This window comes from Malania oleifera, chromosome 6 (assembly GCF_029873635.1).
Source record: "Malania oleifera isolate guangnan ecotype guangnan chromosome 6, ASM2987363v1, whole genome shotgun sequence".
In the NCBI taxonomy this organism is placed as follows: Eukaryota; Viridiplantae; Streptophyta; class Magnoliopsida; order Santalales; family Ximeniaceae; genus Malania; species Malania oleifera.
The window spans coordinates 107,542,697-107,557,674 of record NC_080422.1 but is presented as its reverse complement, the minus strand read 5'-3'; the positions used below and the strand labels follow the sequence as shown (position 1 = coordinate 107,557,674).

Here is a 14,978-nt window from a genome sequence, read left to right as displayed (position 1 = left end):
GTTTCCTCTGCCAAACAGTACTTTGGTGTGGCTATGAATGTACCATACTTCGAAAACCTGTCTATAATAACAAGTATAGACCGTGCATCTCCCACTCTGGGTAGGTTGGTGATGAAGTCCTATGAGACACTTTCCCACGGTTTGGACGGTATTGGTAGGGGCTCCAACAGCCTTGCAATTTTCCTCCTCTCCACCTTGTCTTGTTGGCAAGTGAGACAAGTTTGAGTATAATCAACCACATCATCACTCATGTGCGGCCAATAGTACCTCTGCTTCAGTAAGGCCAAAGTGTGCTGCCATCTTGGATGTCCGACCAACATGGTATCATGACATTCCTTCAACAATGTCTTCCTCAGATCACCAGCTTGTGGCACAAAGAGTCGGTTACCATAGGTCATTAGCAATCCATTTTCCATCACCGCTAGCATCTCCTCTCTTGAGCTGTGTACTTCCGCTCTGCTTCACTAAGCTTATGGCTTTCGTACGCAACAGGATGCCCCTCTTGTAACAAGACTTCTCAAAGGGCGAAGTCTAATGCATCTGTTTGTACCTCAAAGGGTTTCATGACATTCGGAAGAGCAAGTACCGGATCTCTCATCATGGCATCCTTCAAGTCATCAAAGGCTCCCTGGCATTCCTCTGTCCAATTGCACCCCTGACCCTTCTTCAGTAGTTCTATCATAGGAGCCGTTCTCTGTGAATACCCCTTTACGAACTTCTTGTACTAGTTGGCAAGGCCAAGAAAGGAACGCAACTCCTTCACTGTCGTTGGGATCAACTAAGGAATTTGATGCTCTGCTGAGCGAAAGAGTACTTCTCTTTCTTCACATACAGACTGTTCCCCTTCAGCCTGTCGAACACCTTCCGTAGATGCTCTTTATGTTCCTCTAGAGTGGAACTGTAGACAACAATATCATCCAGGTACACCACGACAAACTTGTCAAGGTACTCACGAAAAACATGGTTCATCAAGGTACATAATGTTGCAGGCGCATTCATCAACCCGAATGGCATTACCAAGAATTCATATGCCCCATACCGTGTCACACAAGTAGTCTTTGGCTCATCCCCATTAGCAATCCTCACCTGATAGTAGCTTGACCTCAAGTCAAGTTTAGTAAAGTACTTGGCATGACTCAATTGATCCAATAAATCAGCAATCAACCGAATAGGATACTTGTTGCGCACTATCACCTTGTTGAGCGCGCAGTAGTCTACACACATCCGCAGGCTCCCATCATGTTTCTTTTAAAACAACACCGGTGCTCCGAATGGTGCTTTGGAAGGGCGAATATATCCTGCTTCCAATAACTCATCAAGTTGCTTCCTCAATTTTGCTAACTCTGGAGGCGCCATCCGATATGGCCCTTTTGCAGGTGGTTTCACTCCTGGAAACAGCTCGATCTCATGTTCCACACCCCGTAGTGGAGGTAATTTGTGAGGCAACTTATTCGGCATCACCTCCTTGTACTCATCCAACACCGCTTGGATGGTCTCCAGCTCTTGGCGTACATCTTCATCTACCACCACTGTGGCTAGATATGTCTGCTCTTCCTTTCTCAAACCCTTCTTGAGTTGCATGGCTGAAAGGAACTTCCCATTGTCTCCTTTCCTTACAACAACTTGCACCATGCACGGGTGATCTCCCATTAGACGTAGGGAACCAGTCGAAGGCATCAGCACTGCCTTCGTCCCCCTTAGGAACTCCATTCCCAAAATGACTAGAAAGTCATCCAATGGCACCGCTGTGAAATTCACATGACCTTCCCACTGCTCAAGCTTCATAGTAACTTGCTTGGCTACTCCAAGAGTAGGCTGGGCTACAAAATTAACTGCTTTCATGCATCCTGTATCATTCTCTAAGGATAAGTTGAGTCTCCAAACTTTCTGTTGTGAAACAAAGTTATGGGTAGCCTCGGTATCCACCAAAGCGCGGGTACTCTTCCCATTGATACTCAAGTCCACAAACATTAACCCTCTGGCTCGTGTAACATTTGGGGCTTTAGCCTGCTTTTCCAATGCGCTCACTTGCCGCGTTGCACCCATCCTTGGGGTCTAATCCTTTTCCCCATCGTCTTCCACTGCCTGTTCTGCAGTGGAAGCCTATAAAGCATTAAGTGTTGCTTTGTGAGGGCACTCAAAAACTCTATGAGGACCTCGACACAAGTAACACTCAAGTTTACCCTTTCCCTTGGGTGTGTTGAACTCTCGAGATGACAAAGCTTCCTTTGAGGTTGATGCTTTATAGTCGGCTCCCCCACTTTTGGGTTTGCCTTTCTTGAAAGACTTTCCATTGTTTCCCTCTCCGTCAAACCCTTTAGACGAAGCGGTATTCTCCCCAGCGTAGTCAGTAAAGCGTTCTGCAGCAGCTTGTGCAATAAACAAGTCTTGAACTTTTTGTCTACGAAGTTCAGTTCTTGCCCACGGTTTCATCCCCTCTAGAAAATAGAACAACTTGTCATTCTCCGACATATCCTTGATATCCAACATCAAAGCAGAAAATTGTTTCACGTATTCCCTGATTGGTCCAGTATGCTTGAGGCCTCTCAGCTTTTTCCTTGCATTATACTCAACATTCTCAGGAAAGAATTGGGCCTTGAGCTCTCTCTTCAAGTCTGTCCAACTATCAATTACACAATTTCTATTTTCAATGTCATTATACTTAGCACACCACCATAGTTTGGCGTCACCAACTAAGTACATGGTTGCAATATCCACTTTCACCTATTCTAAGGCCATCCTCACATCGCGAAAATATTGTTTCATATCAAACAAGAAATTCTCTAACTCCTTGGCATCACGAACACCCCCATACGTCCTAGGTTCCGGTACCTTAGTCTTGCTAACTCCCAAAGTGTTGGAGTTCCCCATAGCAAGAACCATCAGATTCACCTTTACATCTAGATCAGCCATCCGAGCCTGCAAAGTTTCCACAGTGTGGTGAAAGTCCTTTGACATTTCACTTGTCAAACTTGCTTGATGCTAGTGTGATCCCATCACTTCATCAACAAGTCACTCAATTGGGCCATCTCGTTGGCCATATTGTTGGTTGTTTCTTCAACTTGTGCTTCCAGTGCATTGATTCTTTCAGCATTGTTTGGTGCCATGGTCACTTACCAAAGCTTCCCAAATCCCACAACGAAGGTAACTGAATTCTCATAGCAACTGAGCCTTGGCTCTGATACCAAGTGTCAGGGTCCTACTATTTTCACACCCTTGTGAAGGGCTGTGCGGCGCTAGCTAAAGCACTCTTGCTTAACTGGCCAGCCTATCGTTTACCAACATTCATCCACAAAGTACTTTCATTAGCATTCATTTAAATAGCAGTGGAAACAATAATCAATCATGAAAGTCGTGACAAGCAAGCAGTAAATATTGAAGCAAACGTAATTCATTAACAACACCTCCGTTGACATTGTGTGCTAGGAAACATCAAAGTGACAGAGGAGTCATATTGCCTTATTTGGCATACAATGAAATAAATACTGAAAAATAACTCTACACTAGTATTTACATGATGGAAACCCATCCCAAACACACGAGGCAAGCGGTCACAGGCAAGCATAATGCCCTGAACAAGCTTAGCTCGTGACATAGCATAGGGGACCTTTGACATGTCATGGATATCATCATCTGTCCTTGGACACTGAGTGGTACACAATTTAAAATGAGTCGCTAACGGTGTACTTATCGATTTTGCATTAGCCATGCTAAACCTCTCCAACACCTTCTTCACATAGCTACTTTGAGATAACCACAATTTCCCTGCAGTTTTGACCTTGCGAATCTCCATCCCAAGAATCTTCTTTGCCGCACCCAAATCTTTATGTCAAATTCTTTACTCAACAGAGTCTTCAACTGATTTACCAATCATTTCCTTCGTAGCAATCAACATGTCATCAACATAAAGCAACTAGAAAATGAGAGAACAATCCTCAAGACTCTTCACATACACGCTGCTATCATACTCATACCTCCTGTAGCCTATCCGGATCATGTAGGAGTCAAAATGTTTGTATCATTGCCTCGGAGACTGCTTCAGCTCGTAAAGTGACTTTCTCAGTTTACAAACCAAATGCTTCTGTTTAGGTTGACTAAACCCTTCTGGCTGTACTATGTAAATCAGCTCCTCCAAATCACCATAAAGAAACGCTGTCTTTATGTCAATTTGCTCCAAATGCATATCGTAATGCACCACCAATCCCAACACTACCCTGATGGAAGTGTTAGGATATAATTTCAAATTTGCATCAAAAGTGTGCTAACAGATTTGCAGCCATAGTGATTAAATTTTTTCAGTATCTTTTCAATATAGTGTGATTGGTGGGAATCAATTTATCATTGTTTCTAATTATTCTAATACCCAAAATCACATCTGCATTACCCATATCTTTCATATCAAAATTAGATGACAACAGTTTCTTAGCGCTTTCAACACTTTCAATATCAGTACCAAAAATTAACATATCATCAACATATAAGCAGATAATTACACCTTTATTTCTATTGAACTTACTATATACACATTTATCAAATTCATGTATTCTAAAGCTGTAAGAAAGTATAACTTGGTCAAATTTTTCATGCCACTGTTTTGGGGCTTGTTTAAGTCCATAAAGAGACTTAACCAACTTACATACTTCAGATTCATTTCCAGGCATAATAAAGCCTTCAGGTTGTTCCATGTATATTTCTTCATCCAATTCTCCATTCAAGAATGCAGTTTTTACATCCATTTGATGGATTTCGAACTTGTAGATGGAAGCTAAAGCAAGCAAGTCTCTTATAGTTGCAATGCTAGCAATTGGAGCATAAGTATCAAAGTAGTCTATGCCTTCCTTTTGTGTAAAGCCTTAACTTTGCCTTGAATTTTTCAATTGTTCTGTCTACCTTCATTTTCTTTTTGAAGATCCATTTACAACCTATTGGTTTTGAACCAGGAGGTAAATCAACCAATTTCCAGGTTTTATTACCCATGATAGAATCCCTTTCATTGTTTATAGCTTCTTTCTAGAATGCAGAATCTTGAGACTTCATTGCCTCTCCATAAGTAAGAGGATTCCACACTTGGTGAAATTATAGTTTGTCTAGAGAGTGATTCTCTAGTACCTTCTACTAGGTAAATTATGAAGTCTTGTCCAAAAGACTTTGTTGCTCTCCTCCTCTTACTCCTCCTAGGTTCACTAGGTTCAGAAGGTTCACTACTAGTATGAAGTGGTTTCAAAGTCTCCATGGATTTATTTTGATCACTAACTTTTTGTATGAAAGTGAACTTATTTTCATAGAATTCAGCGTCTCTGGATTCTATCACTAAATTAACTCTTATAGAATCATTTGGTTCAATTACCAAGAATCTGTAAGCTTTGCTATGTTCAGCATAGCCAAGGAATACACATTCTATTCCTCGCTCATCTAATTTCCTTATCTTAGGTTCAAGAAGTCTTACAATTGCTCTACAGCCCCAAATCTTAATATATTTTAAATTAGGCCTTCTTTTCTTCCACAACTCATATGGAGAAGTCTTAGTCATCTTAACAGGAACTATGTTTAATATATGACAAGCAGTTAGTAAGGCTTCACCCCAATAACCACTACTTAGTCATTTGACATCATGGCATTGACTATTTCAACCAATGTTCAGTTTTTCCTATTTGCCACTCCATTTTGTTGTGGAGTATATGCTGCAGAAATTTCATGTATCAAACCTATTGATTCACAATACGTGGGGAAGTGATATTCAACTCCTCTATCCGATCTAAGATACTTTATCTTAGTGTCACATTGGTTTTCAACTTATGCCTTATAAACCTTAAATTTATCAATTACTTCATCTTTAGTGTGCATAAGATAAACATAACAGAATCTAGAAAAATCATCTATAAATGTTACAAAATATTTTTTGCCTCCTATGGTAGGTGTACCATGCAAGTCACATACATCACTATGCACCAATTGAAGTAAAGAAGAAATTCTAGCAGTTTTGTCAGGAAAAGGTTTTTGGTTATTTTGGTTTTAATACATACACTGCACTTATCATCCATGTCATTTACATATCTAGGAATTAATTCCATACTAGCCATATCATGCAATTTTGTAGTATTAATGTCCTAAATGATTATGCCATAAAGAGAGTGAATCAACAATATAAACATAAACATTCACTTTATTGATATTAAACTTAAACATACTCTCATACATATAGCCTTTTCCCACAAAGACTCCACCCTTAGAGAGTACAAATTTGTCAGATTCAAACACTAACTTAAAGCCAAACTTATTAAGTAGGCTTCTAGAAACTAAATTCTTTCTGATTTCTGGTACATGGCATACATCAGTGAGAGTTAAACTTTTTCTAGAAGTAAATTTAAAAATGACATCTCCTTTGCCTTTGATTGCAGCAGTGGACGAATTTCCCATGTAGAGAACATTGCCATTTTCCACTAGTTCATATTTTGAGAATGAACTATTGTCTTTGCAAACGTTGCTTGTTGCACCTGAGTCAATCCACCATGCACAGTCATCTTCAACAACATTGATTTTAGAAATCATAGCCACAAACTTGTTAGAGTTTGTCCCATCTTGCTTTTTCTTAATAAGACAACACTCATTTTTGTAGTGTCGAGGTTTTCCACAATGGAAGTATGAACCTTTATTTTTCTTATTTTGATTCTTGACAAAATTGAACTTCCTCTTTAGATTCCCTTTCTTGGGATGTTGGGGTTGTTTAGAACTGCCTCCTTCTTCCATCATATGCATTTTGGATGTATGCTCTTCTGCACTTTTTGGTTTTGCCTAAACACTTCCTTAACTTGGAAATGCTGGCCCAATTGTTCAAGAGACATATCATCCTTTTATGCTTCAAAGATTTTCTAACATCTTTCTAGGATGGAGGTAACTTATCAATAATAGACGAAACAAAAATGCATTCATCCATTTTCATATTATGTTGATTAAACTGGTTAAGGATATGCATAATTTCATGAAACTGCTCTACAACAAGCCTACTATCAAGCTTGGTATAATTGAAAAATTTTTCGGTCAGAAATTTCTTACTAGTCGCATCATTTGTGAAATACTTAGCCTCAAGTGCATCCTACAACTCTTTTGCAGTAGCCATATTTTGATACAGATCGAACAAATTGTCTAACATTGAATTGCAAATGTGGCCTTCGCATATATAATCATCTTGTTCTCATTTTAGCCTTGCACATCCTTGAGCCAAAGTCTCATTCTCATTCACAGCAGGTTTGGGGGTGGTAAGAACATACACCACTTTGCGACCTGCAAGAAGAAAGTGTATCTTTTTCTGTCAGCGCCTGAAATTGCTTCCATCAAATTGTTCAAATTTGACAAAATCTGTAGCAAATTCCCTCAAGGTTGAAGAACCAACCATTTTGAAATAACGTTTTAAGATTTTTAAATCACAAATAGAGAAAATGCTGCAGAATAGAAAACGCTTCAAGACACGTTACAATGTCGTTTTCTTTAAAACATTATTTGCCCCCACTAGATCGGTGTGTATTGAGTCAACAAATACGTTTCCATGATACAATGAATCCTAGAATATAATCTAATATCAGTTTGCGTTATACTCAAACGAAAAATTGATCACAAGCACCCTTAGAAGAATTTGAACAAATTTTTGGAATTCTGTTTCTGCAGAAAACAGAACCCAGAATTGAAGAAAATATGGTTTGTGAAAGCCTTATGAGAGAAAGAGAAGGAGAGAATGATTGAATATTTTGTAGGATTCTTGGAATTAATTCTGTCTTTAAATAGACATAATTATGCCTATTCCCAACAGTTACATCTGTTCAAATTTAAACTTGCCATATTAAAATCTGACCGTTAGATTATTTATACGGTTCAGATCGCACCACTTGATTTTATAAAAAATATAAAATTAATTTTAAGCCATTTGATCATGATCAATGATCACGATCTCGTAACGATGCAAGCGTGCAAGTGCTAAATGCTTGTGCGCTAACTAAATGCGCCACTACAGCCCACGCCACGCGCGTGTGCGTGTGCATGTGCAGACGGTGTGAAGCACCATCCTAGGGTGCATTAGAATACACACTAACACTATCTCTTAACTAATTTTAAGAGAATTTTCCACATAATCATTTATTAATGACTTTTCCTTTTTCACTCTTTCCAATGTGGGACAAACCCACATAGCATTAAATGCTCCACATAAATGCTTTAGAAAATACATAAATGGAAGATTTTGAAAACCCATAAAATCGATTAGTTCAGAAAATATTTCAACATCCTCATCCATGACAAGATACAACACGTCATCGGTTAGACAAAGTCTGATAGTCGCCACAACCTTTGCTTTCAATTCCTTCCAACTTGTTTCATCCATGCCTTTCTGTTGACCTTCGTATAATGCCTTCAGCATACCTTGCTGCACTAACAGATCTTTAACCCTTCTTTGCCATAGTCCGAAGTTTCCCGTTACCTTTTCAATTGGGAATGATGGCTGAGCGGCCTAAAGTAGTGGATTGCTAATCTGCTGTACGAGTCAAACTTAACAACATCAAACTTTGCAGAAGAATTCCTAAAGCCATTATAACCTAATGCTCTGATACCAATTTTTTGTGCAAATTAATGCGTAGCGGAAACAAACGATTTTACAACGCAGCAACTAACAGTGAAATGTACAGAAAACACAATCACACATATTATATGAAAGCAATAAAATAATGACGCGAAGAATTACGTGGTTCGGCAATGCCTACATCCACGGGAGCAAATGGCAGCGATTTTTCACTATCTTCTATCAAAATACATTGAGTTACATCATACAACATGTATAGATAACCCTCTTGGAGGTTTTCCTCCTAAAACCCAACTTATACAACTTCCCAATTCAAAATTTGAAAACCAGCGCTGTGTAACCGAGCAAAACCGTTAACGGTTTCAATCATAGTGCCGATAGTTTAAAGTCGAGAACAAACAGTCGATATAACACTGCATAACAGTCGACTGTTTCTTCTGAACCTGACAAAACCGTCAACGGTTTTAGGTAAACCATTGATGGTTTAGTCCTGGAAGCCAGCAACTCTGTTTTCAACCATGTTTTCTCTTTGTACATGCATTCCACTCAACATATGAGCCACATATACAACAATTTGATTAGCATTAATTTTAGCACTTAAAGTCTTCTTGCTTCTTTTAGAGTTATCTCTTGATACTTCTAATTATAGTCAAATGAGTTTTGTAATGATGAGAGGCATAGCTGATAATAAATGCTTTTAATGCCTGAAGGCATTGGAGGATAGTTGTGTATCATTTGGTACAGCGACTCGAGGGAGGTCCATGTCACTTCAGGAACCTTATGTCAAAAATTAAGCCCTTTGAACTCAACTAAAGTGGGGCATCTAGGAGGATGACTGAGTAATTGATAATCATTACATCATTTGAACAACTTACATAGCCCATAGTCCGCTTTGCTGACACTGTTTGTTTCTTCATCTGTGATTTGCAAACTCATAGGATTATCTCATCATTTCTTCAGCTCATGTTTCAGAATGCAGTAGCCAGAGATAGCTTTGAGCCTCACACTTTCAAAATTGAGGCAATATTTTCACCTGCAATGTTCTGCAAGTGAATCCTTAGGCTATCAATTCTTTGACTTGCAGGTAAGAAGAGTGCTTCATTAGGACGTAGATAAAGATGCATCGGTTGTACACAAGATCCTGGGAACCCCTAGAAAAAATCTTGAGAAAATAGTCGTGAAATGATATAAAATCTCTTCATTAAATGATGGTTTTGTGCATGTCGAAACAGTGATGCCATTGTTCGTCTCAAGGAGTGTCTGTTGCCACGCGGACAAATTCCTGAAATTACTGATAATGCCAAAAAAATGGCGCCAAAATAAATTTTTTTTGTTCTTTTTAAATACATATTTTTTATTTTTGCGCCAATGATCAAAAAGTTCCCTTCTGGAAAAAATCTTTTCCCCCGAACATTTAATTGGTTTTCATGGAAGGATAGCAGAGGCTTCTATTTGTCGGTCTCTGTTCCTCGCTCTTTTTCTTTATCTTCTTCATCAGATTTAGGTGAAAAAGTTCCTTCCTGGATCCTTCTTTCGTTATGGACTATGTCTAATTATCCATCCTTTGAAGTGGATAATTCCACTTCATCTTCTAGCTAAAAGGACAGTTCTTCAAGCTATAATTAATTGATAAATCTGTTATTCATACTCATTTGTTCGCTTCTATTATGCATGGAAAGCCTCGCTGGCAAAACATGCCCCTCAGTTATGCTTTATATCTTGAGTGCAGTGAACTTGTATGACCAATGGATGTTCTATGCATATTTTGGAAATTCAGTAGTTTCCTGTTAGTTCTATGATTACGTACGACTTTTATTTGGCATGTTATATTGAGGGCGAGATATATATCATATAATGTGTGTTTCAGGTCAATATAATTATTCTTCTATATTCACGAGAAAACTTCCAATTGACAATTACTACTTTCAATAATGATACTGCAGTTATGGTTTGCACTTTGTGTTGCTACAAATAGTAGTGCTTGGTTCAGTATGGGAGTGCTTGTTACCAATATGAGAAACTTCCCTCTCAGTCGTGGCACTGTTGCAGGTATTCTCAAGGCTTATGGGGGGCTCGGTGCTGCAGTATACACTTAAATTTACAGTGTAGTACTTCATAATTCCTCTTCTAAGCTCTTGGTGTTCCTTGCGCTTGGGCTTCCTTTACTCTGCTTCATCATGATGTATTTTGTTAGGCCTTGTATTCCAGCCTCTGGGGAAAGCTCTGCAGAGCATGGCCATTTTTTATTTATCCAAACTGCCAGTGTTGTGCTTGGCTTATATCTCCTCACAACTACAATATTGAATGACATGCTTTCTTTGAGTGCTCCCATTTCCTATAGTTTTCTTGGTATAATGGTTCTCCTGCTCATGGCTCCACTTGCAATACCAATAAAGATGACATTATACCGCCTGAATCCCAGCAAATCAAGGATTCAAGGAGAAGGGAGCTTGGAAAAAGTAGAACCATTGTTGACGACATCTTCATCAACAGGAAACCTTGGGATCTTTCACCAGAGAGATGATGTGTTGGAAATTGATATGCTTCTTGCTGAAGGAGAAGGTGCAGTGAAGAAGAAAAGGAGACCCAGAAGAGGGGAGGATTTCAAGTTTGGTGAAGCTTTAGTCAAGGCTGATTTCTGGCTTTTGTTCCTTGTACACTTTGTTGGGGTTGGTACTGGGGTAACTGTTCTCAATAACTTGGCCCAGATTGGGATCGCCGGAGGCATGCATGACACAACAATCCTTTTGTCTCTCTTCAGCTTTTGTAATTTCATTGGCCCCCTTGGTGGGGGTTCTGTTTCTGAACATTTTGTCAGGTTAGTACCACTACTATGTAAGTACATATCCTTGTTGGTTAATCCCTTAGGCAGTTAAATTGTTGCATATAGGTGCTTAATCAGATTCTTATCATTCTAGACGCTTTTCAGTCTAAATTGTTGGGATTTTCGTAGAATTCTTAGCTTCCTAATCAATGAACTTTCTCCTAAATTGAAGCATTCAGTGAAAAGAAAAATTTAGGTTCAATTGAATGGTTAGAAATGTTTGAATAATTGGATATCTAGGGTACAGCATGAGAGGAATTATGTGCATGAGAGGGTACCTGCATTTCTTAAGAATTACATCAACAGATTTCCTGGAAATTTCATGGTAAAAGTAGTTTGTGTTCTCAAAGAAATTCATATAGATACCATACATTCTCATGCATGTTACTTGTAATTCTTCCTCATTTCTTCTAGGCAGACCTTTAGGAAGCATGATAACGCTCATGGTAAAAGTAGTTCATATTCTGAAAGAAATTCATATACATACCATACATTCTAGTGCATGCTACTTGTAATTCTTCCTCGTTTCTTCTAGGCAGACCTTTGGGAAGCATGATAGCGCTCACATGTATAATACCCCAAACCATGTCATGCTGCTATTCCATGAGTTTTAGTAGGTGTTGAATTCCATTCTTTGCAGATCAAAAGCAATCCCTCGGACAATTTGGATGACATGCACTCAAGTAATCATGATCATTACCTATCTTCTGTTCGCTTCCACTTTTGATGGTGCCCTTTATGCTGCGACTGCATTACTCGGGATTTGCTATGGGGTTCAATTTTCCATTATGGTCCCAACCACCTCTGAGCTTTTTGGTTTGAAGCATTTTGGCATATTTTACAATTTCATGTTGCTAGGAAACCCTCTTGGTGCCCTCCTTTTCTCAGGCCTCCTTGCAGGATATGTATATGACAATGAAGCAGAAAGGCAGCAACCGTATGGTTCAGAAGTGTCCTGCTTGGGTCCAGACTGCTTTCAGCTCACCTTTCTGGTCCTGGCTGGTGTTTGTGTTGTGGGTGCAATCTTGAGCATAGTTCTTACAATTAGAATAAAACCCGTATATCAAATGCTATATGCAGGTGGTTCCTTCTGGCTTCCACAGAATCCAGACAATTGAGATGATTAGATTGGATTTTGAGACTCTTGAGATCCTCCTAGATTTTCCATTTTATTTGAGCATGCCACAGTATTGCTATTACGGCTTTAGTAAGTTCAAGTTCCTTGAACCTGCGAATTCAATACAACCATACAGTTAACTAGGCTCTTATTTTGCATTTTATCCTCCTTGTGATATTCAGGGACTTGTCTTTATATCCTTATTAGTGTACGTGATTAAGCAATCAAGAGCATGATATGATCGAACATTGCTACTTCTGAGCATGCTAATGTGATTCTTGAGCAACTGAATGCTAAATACCTCTAGATGCTACAAAGAAAAGTAATTTCATAGCATCTAAATGCGCGGAAGAGTGGCATAAAGTACTGGGTCATACAAGCCTGACAACTAAAATGGGCATTAAAGATTTTTGCGAAGTTAATTAATTAAATGGGCATTCTGAAAGTTCATCAATTAATACAAAAATAAAATTTTAATCCTAGTAATGATGTGCAAGTAGTCATATCTTTCTTCAAAAACTGAAAGCAACCATTAATTCCTTATTTAGTCATGGCATTATTATTATGAAATGACAAGCATGCAAAGCATAAATATAATGAATCAAAGAGAATCAGGTGAACATGATGGATGTTTTATACCATCCTCTTCTGAGATGATATAATGGAAGGATGCAAGAAGTAGAATATTCAAACTTGAAACTCAAAACTTGAAAGTTGATACTAAAAAATACTCTGGGGTCTGTTCACTTGTGAAAAACAACTTTATTTTTCATTTCTACTTTTTCAAAAAATTACAAAAATGCCCTATTGTTTTTCAGTTTTACTACATTTGCATAGAGATGTTGGAAAATAATTTTTTTTATTTTTATTTTTATTTTTATTTTTATTTTTATTGTTTTCCAGCTTTTAGCTAAATGTTGGAAAATTGATAGAGCTGGTGTTTTTATTTTTTTTAATTTTTTTTTCATTGTCATTCTTAAAAAATTGAATGAAAAATGAAAACTGTTTTGTACAACTGAATGGATGTTTTAGTTTCTGCATAATGACTGCTAAACCAAATGAACCCTGATGCTGAATATAATGAACCAGGCCGTCATCATGATATATCAGTTGCAAAACTAGGCCATCTTCACAATATATCATATACATAAAACTAAAGTGTTAATAAACATACAAACCATCTTGCTAATCATCTTTTAACATTTTCAAATTTCCAAGCTTACACCTCCTGGAAACTTCAGTGTCTGCCTAATAAGGATCATTAGTAAGCCACAGGGGATACATCTCAATTGGGCCTCATATCTTGAAACAGTGTTGCCCATATTGAATCAAACGCATCATCATTGTCCGCCTCTCCCTCATTGTAATCCTTTGGGCTTGAAATCCTACCATTCAGCGGGCCAGATGCCTTTGGACTTTTACTTGTGAGCATTGCCCTCTCTCGTATTCTTCCATCCAGAGGACTTGATACTTTTGGGCTCCTATTGGTGACAATTGATCCCTCCTTTACCCTTTCGTCCACTGTCACAGCCACCTTTGGGCTCCTATTTGTGGACACCATTCTCTCTTGCTCCCTTCCATCTGAAGTTTTGGATATTTTTAAGCTCCTATTAGTGAGCATCAGTGTGTCTTGCCTAGGCTCCATTGATTTCATGTGCTTCTTTGACAATGCTCCACTCCATTGAGGTTGATAAGGTCTTGGCTCCGGCAAGGCCACACTATAGGTGTCGTTGTGGGATACCCACCTGCCGATACCCTTGGTTACACGCCTCTTGGTTTTCTTAATTGCCCAGAGAAGCCTGGAAAATGCATGTGGGTTCCCTCCAAGCTCCTTCCTTGCTAGCTTGAGAATCTCCAGCCTGTGTTTGGCCACTGAGATTCCCATACTCTGGAGCAGTTCATGGTTGAAGGAAGCTATATCCTCCTCTTGAAGCTCATTGCGAGTGAAGGTGAGGCCATACTCGTAGATAAGTGAGGGCTCAAGGCTTGTTTTAGATAGCCAGGAGTACCATTCCATGGCCGGCTGGTTCTGATATTTGATGATTGTATGGAATGTGGTCTTTGAGTTATATAAGTAGGTAAGGGGTGAACTGTGAGTTAATGTGGTGGATAAGTTGCTAGGTTCTTAGATACTTTCCCTGCTTTGTCTTTTTATGAAACTTGAATGGCTGTAAATAGTTGGAGGGTGACCATAGCAAATTGCATGTAAGAATTGAGACTAGTAGATGGAGAGTAGGGTAAGGTGCTTGGATTCTAATGGTCACTCATATTGTGGATAAAATTGTCAATTAGTTGTCCCCGCTAATTGTTGTTTCTTTGCGTGCACGCCCGCTTGTGCACATGCACACATATTTGCCACACTGTTACCATCTGTGCGCAACCCCAATACCATCTACTGATATTACTTGGGTAACTTCTGTGTCATATTGTTAGGGCTGCAACACCTTGTCTCCAGCACACAGTTATACTAA

General features: G+C 38.8%; 2 protein-coding genes across 5 annotated transcripts in view; one reads left to right on the top strand and one right to left on the bottom strand.

The window, feature by feature from the left end:
* Window positions 1-12,771, top strand: part of LOC131157878 (protein NUCLEAR FUSION DEFECTIVE 4-like) — a 30,099-nt gene extending 17,328 nt beyond the window's left edge. For 2 of the 4 annotated variants that reach the window (XM_058112314.1, XM_058112313.1), the window contains 2 exons: window positions 10,510-11,384; window positions 12,031-12,771. In XM_058112314.1, coding sequence (XP_057968297.1) covers window positions 10,744-11,384; window positions 12,031-12,508 — 1,119 coding nt within the window. In that variant the 5' untranslated portion in view covers window positions 10,510-10,743 and the 3' untranslated portion in view covers window positions 12,509-12,771. The remainder of the gene's footprint in view (window positions 1-10,509; window positions 11,385-12,030) is intronic. The other 2 variants (XM_058112312.1, XM_058112311.1) reach the window with 1 other exon arrangement.
* Window positions 12,772-13,585: 814 nt separating this feature from the next.
* On the bottom strand, window positions 13,586-14,603 carry LOC131157877 (uncharacterized). Its single transcript, XM_058112310.1, has one exon. It carries the CDS (start codon window positions 14,522-14,524, stop codon window positions 13,793-13,795), a length of 732 nt encoding a protein of 243 aa, XP_057968293.1. The 5' UTR covers window positions 14,525-14,603; the 3' UTR covers window positions 13,586-13,792.
* Window positions 14,604-14,978: the final 375 nt, after the last annotated feature.

What these genes read in the sequence shown, in the direction of transcription:
- LOC131157877 (XM_058112310.1), bottom strand. Translation starts at nt 14,524, where the DNA reads ATGGAATGGTACTCCTGGCTATCTAAAACAAGCCTTGAGCCCTCACTT.